The sequence below is a fragment of the Cupressus sempervirens genome, chromosome 6, assembly GCF_028749045.1.
Source record: "Cupressus sempervirens isolate cs-2001-9-10 chromosome 6, ASM2874904v1, whole genome shotgun sequence".
Classification (NCBI taxonomy): Eukaryota; Viridiplantae; Streptophyta; class Pinopsida; order Cupressales; family Cupressaceae; genus Cupressus; species Cupressus sempervirens.
Window position 1 is genome coordinate 715,747,029 of NC_143123.1, and position 15,353 is coordinate 715,762,381.

The window sequence follows — 15,353 nt, forward strand, 5'->3', positions numbered from 1 at the left end:
GTGCAGCCAGGATACTTGAACCTTTGTATTGTTCCTGAGATCCCTATTTTGATTGCCACGCCACATCTAGTTGAGGACTTTCCTCTTCAGCAAGATTCTTCTTCTTCTACTCTGCCCGATCCTCTAGCTTTATTCATCGAGCCTCCAGGTGCACCTGTTGCAGATTCTACAGTGGACATTCATGATAGTGTCATCACACCTGCCTTGGGGATTCCCTTTCCGGTTCCTCATACATTCTCCTCTGGGCATCAACTAGGCTTTCCAATTTTGCCTCTCATTCAGGGATTCCCTTGTTATGTACCCTTGTTTCTTCCACATTGGATTTGCATTGGTTTGATCCCTCCTTCAGGGGCTCCTTTATTCTGGAGAGGCTTTAGTATCTCTCATGGGGGGGCTAGTTGTATTTATGGTTTTGAGCAGGTCCCTTGACTCTTTTTCGGCAGAAGTTGTCCTTGGGGGATTGGTTGAGGCCTTCCTTCCTTCACTTCATGTTTTTTTTCTCTTTGCTTTGTACATGAGTACCTAACATGGCCTCGTTGTTGGGACCCATTTTGCATTTCATCTTAGTTTTTGTGAGCTTAAGGCATTCCCCTAAGTTGCACTTAAGGGGGGGTGTTAGAGTAAATAATTAATTATTTATTAATTATTTATTCTATTTACTTAAGCTTACTTAGGTTAATTCATTTATTTAATATTTATTATTTAATAGCTGTAGTGGTTAGTTATTGACAACACGGGAGTTTGTTCCCTTCTAGCATGTTCCACCTTTTTGTGGATGCTTGGTTGTCAACCTTATCTTCTACCACTTTCCAACTTGTTCTACAAGCTTCCATGAGGCCTTTATATTTGGTCTCTCTCTCATTGTAAAATCATCCATTCACATAGCAATTTTATTTTCCTATTGTGCAATATTTTCTCTTGCATTATTTGCTTGAAGCTCTTGCTCCTTCGATTTCTCTTCAGCAAGCTATTTGCATGTAGGTGATCTTGGCGACAACTGAGTTGGATTTCATCAACTCCTACAAACTGAACAATCAATTAAAGAAAACTTGAAAGTTGATCTGAGGAAACAAAATGTATGAGACAGAAATGATATCACCAAAAGATCAATCGAGCACATGAAAACCCTTGTATTGAACTTGAAATCTTTCACCACAAATACATGTGTTGTTGGTGCATACAGATAACACAATCGGAAGTAAAAAAAGATCAACTTTTTCTATAAAATATATGAGTGGAAAATATATGATGATGATTATTATATCTCCAAATTCGGTCCTTATAATTATAGACAGTGAATTGGTTACAAAATGAAAAGATGTGACCCTTTTACAAAATTAATCATAACTGGCCAACTAATAACTAACTATTACATGCAAATTAATCAAAACAAGATTATAAGAGAAAAAGATTCATTGAGATGAATCTGATGTCGATTCCTCAATAAAATCATTGCATTGCTTAATATGCTCTTGATATTTATCATCCTCAAGTAGATCTGCATCATTGATCACTTCACGAGCCTTAATCTCAATCTCGATCATCAACTCAATCTACTCACTGGTTCTTGTCATCTCCAAATCGTCGTTCCTCGCTGCTCCCAAGGCCTGTTCCTACATCGCATGGCAAATCCCCATCCATGTTTCACGATCGATTGTCTCTCCATCTGCATCATGCCAAGACAGAACTCCATCCTCTATTACCAAATCTTCAAATAACTTAAAAGTAGTTTTAAACTCTTGGGAGTATATGTTATGATCATGGATCAATTTATTTGCTTCTCGAATGTCTTCATCCTCTACAAGGGCATTCTTTTCTTTGACAAGCTTTCTGTATATCTCATTATGTTGGAGGGCCAAGGGCTTGTATGCATTATACAAATCACAAACCTGCCCTAGCTTGGTCAACAACATTCTAAAACGATTTTTTAATACAGAGCCAGATATTTCCCTTCTAATCAAGGATACATCCTTTAGCCTTCTATTTTCCTCCTACAATCTCTTCAATTCACTCTTCAAGACATCATCCGGCGATTAAATCATAGGCTGGATCTATGGCTTTCCTGTTTTCAGCGCTCTCATACATTGCTCTCCAATTATCTCTTTCAAATGTCACCTGTTTCATTTGTGACTGGTTAAATAGGGCCATGTCTACTTACATAGTTGCTGATTTATTAGGATCTGTTACCCCCACTTTTAATTTCATCAAGTGTCCAAAAGCTTGATCAATATCAATAATTTGTGGCCTTTTGTACGGAGGATAGAGGGCCCATAACAGCATAGACCTTTCATCTTCCACAAATCTAGAGCCAATGATCATATCCTTCACACCCTGCACATCCAATTTCATATCTTTATTTCCAAGTTTGATCAGGTTGTCAAAGATATAGGATGCACTCAAATCCCATCCGAGTAAAACCATGATTCCTGCCTCATTAAGCAATCGTCTCCCTATTGTTGGAGTCATGCTCTCTAATTCTTTCTTGATACCCTCCTTCAAGTTGGCCATCAACTCCTTTTCATTTTTTGAAGTGATGTGTTAAACACTCTATCTCAATATCTTGCCTCTGTAGTTGTATATAACAGAAATAAATTCCTTTGATTTGACAAAGTCATCATCACTCACAAACTTGCTAGACTCAAGGATTCTTTCATCCTTTTCAACACCTACCCTGTCAAGAACCTAGACATCATATTCAAATGGTTGAAACTCCGGCCTATCTAAAATTCTAATCACTAGAACAGGGGAGTCGGGCAGATTATGTATGTCATTCCTGAACTGTTCCAATTCTTGCTGCCACTTTTCTTCTAGCTCTCGGTTCTATTCCTGCAACTTTTGTTGAGCTTCCAACCATTCCATATTCTTGAAATTCTCTTCATCTTCAATGCTATGATGGATATAGTCACCCAGTTTCTGTGACTTTCTACAGGCATGGACATAACCTTCAAGATCATAATGAGTCCATGGATCAATGGTGTACATATGATATTCATTCTACAATTTTTCTCCAATTTTATCAAATGAATTAGTTGCACAAATTATAAAATCTCCAAAAGATAAAGCGGCGGGCCAAAAGGTTTACTTCCTTTGTTTCCCTCCAAAATGTTGCTTGCTTGACTCTAACATTCATCTTACAATCTCCAAGTAAGCAATCCTATCAGGTACTGAGACTAGAAATCTATATGGCTTACCCTCAAATCCAAAAACTCTAAAACATGTAAAATAATCATATGAGTACCAATCACCCCAATTGTGCTTAATCTTTTCCCCCAATCCATTATCTTTAGGTTTTAAAACCCTCTTTATGTCAGGGCTGATAGAAGGGAAAGCTTGATGTCCAAACAAAGTATACAGAGGCTGGACAAAATACTCCTCAAAAGTAAGATAGCAAGATGCATTGTATCGGTAGTCCCGTATTGAAGTCCACATTTGAACTGGCTTCTCATCACCATTAGTTTCTCACACATTCAATTTCAAATTTTCATGCCACATAGAAAAGTGAATATTGCCAACAACATACTCAACATGATCATAGGGTTTGGGCTCCAACATTTGAATATAAGATACTAACACCATGGGTCCAATTTCCATTAGGTCTAGAACTCCCATTTCTCCCACTTGCCCACGACTAATTTGTCATATTGAGGTATGCCTTGAACATATTAATGTTCAATGGAGATCCATCTACTGCAGTCAATGGTTCCCTAACAACCTTGTAACATTAGCTTCTATTGAATGTTGAATATATTTGACCTCTTGTATTCATTCTTCAACTCAATAAATGACAATTTCTTTGTGAGACCATCTGTTAATTTGAAAACCTCATTCAAGGAATCAATTGAAATCTCAATAAATTTCTACCCCCCATTGTTATAGATACACCTATCATCAGCATTATACTTACTGATGATAACCTTCAGCAATTCAACACTAACGAACTCGTTGAACACAGTCAATTTTTCCAAATTCATCTCCAATGGATGACAAATAGGTGCTTTGTGATTTCGACATAATGGTATAAAAATAGCTCATAACCCCTTGTCCTTGTCTAGATATCTCCTACCTCACTATATTTGTCTTCCAATTTGTTAGGAGAGGCAAACTTACTCCTTTTGGATTTAGGCCCAGCAAAATCCATCTATTCAATCAAATCCTCATTTAGCTTTCTAGGAGGAACTTCGTCTTCCGTTCTCTATTTCTTCTCAATTTTACCCTTCTTCAATTTCTCAACCTTCCTTTTCTATGCCGAACTAGAACTCTCCATGCTTCTCTGAAAATTCTTTCTAAATCGAATCACTACAAACTCTGTGCACTAATAGAAAACCTTACAGCTTTTATGAAATTCTCTATGTTCGAAATAAGGAATGATTACCTCTTTAGTACAAAATGCCTTGTGCTCGTGCATTTATTTCCCCACATAAATCGAAGCTATAAAGTTTTTGATCGTTGTAATACAACACAGATTGTCAATGGTCACTTGCCATTACTTCCTCAATTCATAAAATATTTTTCAAATATTTGATCATTGTAGCTTTTGGCAAAAAATACACACACGCCCTTGATTGTTATGTCTCAATCACTAAATAGCGATTATGTTTTACTTTTCGCACTTATTGCCATAGCAATAGCGATAACCCTATAGCTCATTGCTATATTTGAAATCCCCTATCTACAACCTCCAATAGGTATTGACGCTATAGAGTATAGCGATCACAAGCTTAGTCTTTGTGGCAAGTTTTTATCCTATGCTCCATGGAGTTTCCGAGACGGGGACGTTTTAGGGGACGGGGATGTGTTTCCGGTACGGGGAAGGGTCAAAGCCAAAATTTAGGGGACAGGACCTTAGGGGACGGCGATTAAAAACATTGGGTATTTTTTATATAGAGAGACAAAATTCAAGTATGCATATCATAACATTGATAAACCATTCACCATAAACATTTTCGAAAATCAATACATGGAAAATTATCAAATGACAAATATTAAGTACCTCCATTATAACATATCACATACATATGTAGTAAAATCAAAATGCCTAAAGTCTCCAAGTATTATGCATGAAATCAGAATAGAATAAAGAGAAGTGCAACTAAAATAGTAAGTAGTAAATAGAAATACTAAATGCAATCTTTCCTCACTGCTGCTACTACAGTTGCTCTATGTTTTTTTCCCTCTTAGCAAGTACATCATATCTTAAAATGAGTAGAAGAGTTAGTGTTTTAGTGTTTTAATGGACAAATATGGTTTGCACATTTTTATTATGTCTTAAAGACAACTACGGACCTGCACAAAAAGTAAAATTTACTGTTTTGCCTTTACCCGACTAGCTAGAAAAAATGGGACGACTAGAAGTTTCGGGGATGGCTAGGGGAAGACAAAGCCCCTGATACTACTGGCCGTCCCCAAGTTTCCTACCCAATTTTTTTTGTCATTTCGAGGACATTTCCGAATTTGGCAAAAAGGGGACAGCTTTGGGGACGGCAAAAATTTGTCCCCACATCCCCGTTTCGTCCCCAGGACGAGTACGAGCCAAAAAAGCATAGGGGACACATCCCCGTGGAACATTGTTTTTATCCTATTGCTATAGTACATAGCAATACACAAATGCCCATCGCTTATCACTATGTTCATATTTCTCCAAGTGTAATCCACAATCAACTTCGATCTATCGCTATAGGCAATAGCAATCCCTATTGACAATCATATTGCTTTATCGCTGTAGCACATAGCAATCAACCAATCTTATCGCTAATCGCTGCAACATAAACTCCTTTCCTTCGGTCATTGATGAACTTGATCGCTATATGATATAGCGATATCACCCACTTCATCACTAATTGCCAAAACCAGAGCCTCATTTCTTCATCTGTCAATGATGGCTAAAGGTCAGAGCTATGTACTCCTCTTTATCGCTCATCACTATATTAACAATGTGTCCTCTCCACATAGCAGTAGACTTGATCGCTATATGTTATAGCAATATCTCACCCAACTTTGAAAATGACCCTGCTGCTATCGCTATAGCATTACACCGATACTTGATACTTCATCGCTGTAGCTACAGCGATATATGCAAAAATTATATATCTCACAGAATTTTAAGAAAATCAGAACTAGGATCCATTGATAAGGATTGTAATGTGATAAGCAAGCCCTAGGAATGCATTTTGAGACAAACATCTTTGATTTAGATGATAAATCATGATTTCCTGCAAACAAAAATAAATGCAGTCAGTGATTCTTTTATTTGATCACAACCATATAATCAAATTAGGCTATGAAGACAATTCTTGAAATGATACAAAATTTGCAACATGAAAATAAATCAATGAGATCATCTATAATCAAAGATGGAAAATATTTATAATTTATTTAGCTCCACCAAAGCCTATTAAAGCAACAGTGGTTACGATGAACAGGATGTCATTGCATTAGCAAGAAGAAATGAGATGAAGGAATTCCTGTCATTATTTATTATAAAGGGCTTCGTGACTAGATATTTATTTATCTCCAAGTAGTTGTCAACCGTCGTTAAGGTCGGGAAGGTTCTTTCAGAAGCCGGAACAAAAGGGTAGGCAAGTTGTTTCCACATTTATTCTCACTTGCAGGAAGCATAATAAGGCAGCTACACGACAGAATTCTAATTTAGTGAATCGGAAGAGCTTAAAGGAGATTTAACCAGACATTCTTTCGATCAGTGTAGGTTGAGTACAATGCACGCATATGCGTGACGAGAATTTTGTCAAAGGTTTTAGGGTTTAGGATTATGCATTTACAAAGAGATATAAAGTAAGGATTATAAAGAGGGCAGAATATTATCTGACCTTTCGGTTTGTCGATAAGAAGCACGGTCCCTTTAGGACCATTCCATCTAGCTGGGAGCTCGGACTTCCTGGTTACTACATAAGGCGCATCTGAGACTTCGGCAAAATTGGGGATGTTCTTAAGTGACTTAACGAACTTCTGTGCCTTGTCTTGAGACAAACCCTTGGCACAATCCAATTCACCACTGCTGTTCATTTGTATCCTGCTTCTTTTGGCATTCTTTTCTTCTGCTTGGACAACCAAAGGCATTTTACCCAGGTGATTGGGTTTGCTCTTATTGTCGTCGTTTGGCTTCAAAGGCTCGTTATCTGGATCGAGAAAAGCTTTCTCTAACCCTTGATCGGGAAAATACTTCTGCTCCAGCTTTCTGATCATTTGATAATGCTTGTCCTTTTCCCAGGGGAAACAAAATGCATCGTAGAAGTAAAGCTCCTCTTGCTTCTCATACAGGCTTTTGAACTCGATGATTTCCGGCTTAAGTTCGATATACTTATCCTCCTCTGGTATTTTTTCATCCTGGTCGCTGTCGGTGCCATACATGCGTCTCCTTCTCTTTTCGTAAAACTTCCGCTGGGCTCTATCGCGCTGCACCCAATTTTCAGCGGACCCTCCACTCTCTACTCTGTTGTCCAGCCAGGCTTCAAATGAATTTTTGTTTTTACATTCCTGCTCCGCATCATTTCCTTCATCTGCATTTGGCCCAAAATGTGTGACTCCTAATATTTTCTTCGCTCTAGTAATCTCTTGGTTGTCCTTATTCTTAAATGGTGTACCGGGCTGATGTTTTGCATACAATTTCCGCGCATGCACGCGAAGTGAAGAGCGCCTGGACGCTTTGACATGTCCCACGTGAATAGCGTTGAAACGAAATCTAGAGACTGGCTTTAATAAACAGAGCGCCCACGAGGACGGAGCTCTACACGACAACATCCTTCACAAACATTTATTCAAAATATATTTGCATCTGTTTCAAGAATTGCTGCGGTCTTCAATTGAACTACAATTCAAAACATATTTGAATCTGTCTTCAAGAATTGCTTCTGTCCTCAATTGAGCCACAATCTGTTGCTTCCTGCATGGATGCTATCAAAGACTCTTTAATTCCGTCGACGCGATGGAATGAATACTCTGTTATCCGGAGGCGTCTATCCAACCAGCCTAAAGTTAAATTTTATGAAGGACGGACTTTTTAAAGCTTCGTTAGTCTTTTCTTTTTTAATGTTTTATCACATGGTTTTGTAATGAATGGTCTTTTTTTATTAATAAATAATATACTAGTTACAATTCATAAAAAGGGTTGGGATACAAGATCATCCCATAAGAGTTCACATGGTGGAAGGCGAATCAACAACTATTTATCAAAAAAATAAAAAATAAAATCTTCTTTATTTTTTTTTATAAGATTAAGAGAATGAATACTTCTATTTAGCCACACAAATTATTTAGCCGTCAATCCAACCATCATAAAGTTAAATTTTATCAAGAAGGGACTTATTTATTTTTTAAACCTTCTTAGTTTTTTCCTAAAACTTTCTTTGGTAAGATTTATCTTTAAATGGCTAAATAGATACACTTTGAGTGTATAACCATCTTTTTGTTGATCGTCTACCTTCAATTTGAAATTGTCGCCCGTTTAAATTGTTGCAATTATCTTACTATTTATAAGAAGTGTGTAATAATTTTTATATAGGGATGTTAAGGCAAGATATCTTACCATTTTTCATCTTACATGTAATATATAATGATGGCAGATTAGAAAGCACAAACAAAGAAATTAGTGTAACATTCACGAGGCTTAAAATTGGTTATGAGACAATTTGATGATAAGTATTTCATTTGTAATTAAGTTTTAGTTGTTAAAAAATTAGTTTCACTTAAATGGGAATATATATATGAGTTAGCTTTTAATTGAATAATAAGAATTTTAGCTCTCCTTAATTTTTTATGAGTCATGAAATTGTTGGTTTGTCAAGAAATATTGGTTCTTACATATGTTTTTTAATGAAGATTTTGAGTAGGATTAAACTCTTTGATATCGTAATCTTTTGTTCCAAGAATGCTTGTGAAATATATCCACAATAAATATATTTTATCATTCCTGATCTTCTGCTATGGATTTTAATCAAAAAGCTAGCCATTTGGTTGATCTTATCTTCTAACTATACATGTTACCCACTTTTAATATGGGCTCCTAATGAGTATGAATATTGTCATACACTACGCATTCCAAATAAATTGTCATTTTGTTTCAATTGCAACCATCCTACAAAACATGCAAGTTCTCTCCTCCCAAGTCTCATTTGGCCTCTTCCATCTACGTGCCTTGCATATGAGATGATGTGATCATGTCCTCAACTATGTCACTAAAAGCTTTGTCTTTCCTTTAATAATATCCCCAAGATACACATTCTCACCATGTTCCTAGGTTGATTTAAATTCTTGGATGTAGTAATCCTTATTTCTATCATTGTTATTGTCTTGCAATGATGCTCATCATGATTCGGTTTCTTGAAATATGCACAAAAAAGTTTATCCTTCTTTTCATCACTTCCCTTCTTGTTGGAAGAAGAATTGTCTTGCTGTGAGAAGGATTTTTATGTCTCAAAATGTGATTTTTGCTTCCACTGCTTTTTCTTGTTGTTGTTATAACTTCTTCCTCCTTGACTTGAGAGGTTCTCATCACTAGCCACCAATGCTTTGGTCTTTAATGACGTGAGAAGTCTCATATCTATCAAGAGAGATTGTTCAAAAATCAACATTTCTGCAAATGCATCAAAAGTAGGCTTTTAGAAAGCACTTCCCATGGTCAACCTATGAGTATTATAACTCGAAACAAAGGAAGCATACTCTAAAGGTAGCCTCTTCATGATGTGGTGAATCAACTTATCATCCTTCATGGGATTACCACAATCTTTAAGTAGTGCTCTAAACTCATTGGCTTTGTTGATATAATCTTGAATTGTGTCAAAGTTCTTTGGATCCAATAGAAGTAAGTCATCCTCAATCTGGTATCCCTTTTCCTCATCCACCTTACCATATAATGCTTCAAGTTTGTCACATGCAGGTTTGAATTACTTGAAACTAGAAATGTGGAAGAAGAGATCTCTATGTACACAACTCCTTATAATTCCTAAAGCTTGTTGGTCTTTAGTTTTCCAATCAATGAGTGTTGTAGCATCAATGGGTTTGGGAATTGTACCATCAACATAAAGACTATTGACAATTTTTCTGAAAAAATAATGTAGATCCGAAAAAATTTGTAAAGATGCAGATGAAAAAAAGTGAAGATCTAAAAATTAAATGTACAAATCTAAAATGATCATAATAAATTCGCAAATAAGGCCTTTGGGTTGCCAGTTTGCAAAAAAATGTTGCCTTAATTTCGACTGTGGCCCAACATAGGCGAATTTGTAGTCAATTCACTGAATTGGCATTCTGGACACAATGGTGAGGTTCGCTTTGGATCTAGATGCTCCCAATGACTATGATACTCCAGATCTGGGTCGAGGTACTGAAATAAGAATGGTCTCAAACAGTTATGTGAAGAGAAATTCCCCAAGCTCTGATACCATTTAAGAATTTGCCTTAGGGAAAAATTCACCCAAGATCAAAGAACTCAAGCACAAGCACAATAGTAGACCAGAAAGAGTGTGATCAGAATATTGATATGTATTCAATTCAATGTGAAAGTACACTAGGAGTGCTTGTATATAAAGGCCTCTGGAATATTTCTAGAATGCATAGGAATCAACAATATGATAAGTCATACAACTAGGCACATATCCACCAAGTATGGGTTATCCTCCATTGAGCACAGAAGTAAGTACAATGATGAGAGGATAAGCCTACAATGGTGTAGCATGCAAAATAATATTGTAGACACCATGTGTTAAAATAGGAGTGCAAATAACTGTGTTGTCTACATGACAACTTAGTTAATGATGCAAACTCCAGCGTTGTAGACACCATATGCTGAATTAGAGTTGCTTACTTATGTGTTGTCAACATGACAACTCATAAAAGTATGCAAACTCCTAAGTGTCTCACCAAATAAATAATAAAATAATGCATTAACCTAAGTAAACTTAAGTAAAGTGTAAATAGTGAATACATATTTACACCAACAATTATTAGTCCATGTGGTACTTTGAAACTTCTCTAAAAAAAACTTTTTTATTTCTGCGTTGGGGTTAGGATACTCGTGTAGCTTAATGTTCCAATTTTCCAACCATTGTTTTTTCTTCAACCAAGTTTTCTTTCTACATCTAAGAACCTATACTTTCACAATTTTTGGCGAGCAACAATCATGGATATTTTCCACCTTATTTAAGTAACTATGTAATTGAATTATTGATGAAGCCTTTAATGGAAAAGGCTTGACCTACGCCAAAAGACCTCCATAAAACATAAAGGTTTCAAGCTTGAGATTGTTGTGATTAGATGTTTCTGAAGTCTCTCTAGTTGTCTTAATCTATAGTTTGATATGTTTGCACCCCAAACCTCACATCTACAAAGAACCACTGGTGTGACTAGCGAACCAAAAATAGTCTTCTTGGTTTTCTAATCCCAAAAATCCCATGTATTGCATCTATTATGGAATAAAAAAGAGCTTTACATCCCCCTTGTATCCTGTTTGCTCTACATTTCTCCCAACTAAGCTTATAATAGAAGTCAATCCCAAGATATTTGTATTCTTTCACCAATTACAGAGGGTTTGCCTTCAAACAGGAATATAATATGTTTCTCTTTTCTTCTCAATGAAAAAGTCATGACTTTTTTTTTGGAGATATTTACATGCATCCCAACTTCATGGAAAAAGTGTTTTAGGCCTCTAAATGATCTCTTAATCCGTGAGCAGATTTTTATATCAAAATAAAATCATATATGTACAACAGAAGTTTCACCACACACCCTTCCAAATGAACACCTTCCCCCTCTGTTTTACTTGACCTAGATTCAAGTTTGTTGATGCATAACCCAAATAAGGTAGGATATAAAGGACAATGTTGTTCAACACCGATGTCACTACCAAAACATTGAGACATTTCTTCACTAGTTTTGATTTTGGCCCTAACTCTTTCATATAACCTATGCCTTGTTGCTCAATATTATCTAGAACACTCAATTCTCTCATTATATTCCATAGCTTCTCCATAGGTACTAGGTCAAAAGGCTTTCTTGAAGTCCAAAAAATAACAATAGGCTTCATCTTCCTCCTTATCCCATATTTTCTCTATTTAGTAACAAAGAGTGATGCAATGATCAATGGTGGAGTGTTTATGCATGAAAACTCTTTGTTATCTTGCCCATTTACCCTCACCCTCTACCCAATTGATGATTCTATATCCTATCATGCTCCCAAAAAATTTGTCATGAAGTGTGTTTTCCATAATAGTACAATAATTAGATGGATTATGGCTATCCCTACTCTTGAAGAGGGGAATAACTACACTAGTAGTCCTATTGGTGTAATTAAATATTCACTAATTACACTTACTTAAGCTTACTTAGGATAATGCATTGCATAATGGAGGATGATCCACCTTTAGCGGACATGTGATTCCACCTTGTGTGCGTGATAGCTTATCTTCTCCTTATCATTGTCTCGTATCGCCTCTCCTATATAAGGGGGCCTATTATGTACATTTCAAATCAATCCATTAGATGTCAATCAATTCAATTATCAATAATAGCATTCTTGCATCTTCATGCAATTGTCTTGCCAATCTCTTGTGGGAGTTATCTTAGTCTTTCATTTGATCCTGGGGGTGTTGTAGAGTCACCTAAAACTCTAACAAGTCCAATCCATTGGGAATCCCTCATGAGTAACATAATTGAATATTCCCTTTATGTGAGGCGCAAGGATTTATGCTCCCCATTAAAAAATTCAGCCTCCAACCCATCGATATCACCAACTTTACCACTTGCCAAATTATTTGTCCCTAGTTTGATATCATCCACCATGAAGAGTTCCTCCGATGTATTTATTATATGAGGGGTGATCTCCTCTTGTGGGAATTTATAGAGAAACCTTGCATATTCAAGTCATTGTGCATCTGTGACATTGTTTTTTATTTATTTTCTTGCACGTAGAAATTCTTTTAAAACTTCTTGGGATCATACTTTCTAAGGGATATTAGCTTTTCCCTTCTCGCCTTAACATATTCTTTTTGTGTGTGTGAATCAATTTTATGTACCACCTCTTGATTTCTTGATTTTCTTATTTCCCTCTTATAGATCTCTTTGTTGCCTTACATTCCTCACGATACTATGGATTTACCAGGAAAGTATTAGTAGCCTTCTTTCTACTGTTTGATCTTTTACATGCATTTAAGGCCTTGTGAATTATAGAATTATGCAAGCTACTATGGACCTATTCACATTCCTTATTAACCTTCTCAACTACAATGGGGTTATTTATTTCATAAAATTATTACTAAAGTACCACATTAAAGATGTCCTTGTTCTCTTGATTTAAAAAAATTTTTCCTTTTTGGCTTCTTTCTTTTGCATATAAAGATCTTGTTTATTGTGTGGGTTATTTGAAGCAAAAGAAAAGGTAGAGATGAAGAGGCAAAACCAATAAGTGGATGGGATTAAGAGGCAAAACTTTGCAAAAATAAAAGATTCCACCTCATAGGAAAGTGCACTTAAGTGGTGGAATTTTATTTCATTTTTATTTTAAAAGTGATTTTCATGTGCACTTAGGATAAAGAGGAATTATTATTCAACTAGCAGGGCGACACATTCTTTTAATTAAATAAACTTAGGCCAAATTGGTCAAACTTTAGGATATAATCAAATAAATGATTATGTGATAATTTATTAATGATTATTAATAAATTGATCAGGCAAAATTGATTTAATGCATAATAATGGTCGTATACTTTAATTTGAATTAATTATTCAAAAAGGGTCTTAGAGTTTAGTAGACCAAAAATGAGAGATCACATCTGCCCCTCTTTGCATCATTGTGCCGACAATACATTGAGTCAAAGAGCATATTAATTTCAAACAACTATTTTGAAGTGACAAATTATCTTTAGATGAACTAAATCTAAAATTGATTTAACAAAGAACAATAAGCTTAATTTGAGAGATACTAACTTTGAACTTGATCGAATGAAGAATAAAAAGCTTGATTGGAACTGAATCTGAACTTGATTGAATGAAACATAGCCAACCTAATTTTGAACTTGATTGAACAAAAATTTGGGAAGTTTTGATTGCACTAGTTTCAAACTTGATTGAACAAAATAATAGTTACATCGGTTTTGAACTTGATTGAACTAGAATTGATTAGCAGAGTCAAAATACATAGTTTGATGTGAAGCAATTATGATATTGCTATCATGATTTAACTATGTATTTTTTGAGTCAAACTCATTGACCCATATTTCATGTGTAGTGGTTTACACAAACCCATCTTTCATAATAATGAATAAAACACTTAACACTCATTAGATCTAGGTGATGCTCATAGAGATGAAGCATTGGGACTTCCCAAGAGGTCACTCATCCTAATAATACTCCAGCTCGAGCATGTTTAACTATGGATTTTCCTTCCTGGTTAAACCCACCATGCTTATGACCCATTTTCAAAACCTTCACCAAATGTTGTGCCTTATGAACCATTCATTAGAAATTCCCTTAAGCTCATCAATTGATTTTGATTGAACAAACAATATTAGACTAATGTGGTGTGATGCGAACCAATATGCCCCTGATCAAGTCAAGCGTCTATCCCAAGAAATTGTATATGAAGCAACGGAGTTGAGATGCCCCTAGTGATGGTACCTTGATGGATTTTTAGATTAAGGAGACTGGTGAGGGGCCCAAAAGGGTCATATTTGTCTCATTTGTCTTTTTATAAGTGTGGAGCCCTCAAGAGAGAGAATGCAAGTTCTAGTGCAAGATCATCATTTCAAGCAGAGTGGGAGGCATAGTTGACCTTAGGATTATGGAGCACCAGTAAGTTATAAAGAATTGAACTCAAATTCATTTTTTTTAAAGAAAATTTTGAAGCTTTTAGGCATCCAAACTAATTTTATTGTGTAATTGTAAGTTTTATCATACACAACTTAGGGTTATATCACACAACATATTGTTTAGTCTTATTTTATCGCACCTTATATTTCCAAAATATTGCACTAGTCCTACCCTCACATAATTTCTATTGATGTGATGCACTATAATGATACCTTGTATTATATGGTTTATAGAGAAGTATTATACAATATTTTTCAATCAGCCATGTTTGTTGTATGATCTTTCAGAGCATTTTTGCATAGTTGCAATCAATTAGATATTTTTTTTAGTTGCTTGCAGAGATTCTTTGATATATTATAATGCATTTCAATATTTTTTTGCAAAATTCTAACTTTTTTCTTGATTTGTGTGATGCAAAAGCAAATTTCAAATTTGCACATTCATTGCCTCTATCCCATAGGGTTGCACTTCATGAGCCACTTGGATGATTAGAAGTGATATACTTTTGATTTCCTAAGCTTAAAGTCCCTATTGCATAT

At 35.6% G+C, this 15,353-nt stretch overlaps 1 protein-coding gene across 1 annotated transcript in view; it reads right to left on the bottom strand.

Moving 5' to 3' along the window:
* Positions 1-8,057, bottom strand: part of LOC149554289 (Pseudouridine synthase family protein) — a 137,084-nt gene extending 129,027 nt beyond the window's left edge. Inside the window, exon 1 of the mRNA XM_089789502.1 lies at positions 6,825-8,057. Within this exon, the coding sequence (XP_089645628.1) occupies positions 6,825-7,755 (931 nt within the window). The 5' untranslated portion in view covers positions 7,756-8,057. The remainder of the gene's footprint in view (positions 1-6,824) is intronic.
* Between the last annotated feature and the right edge of the window lie 7,296 nt (positions 8,058-15,353).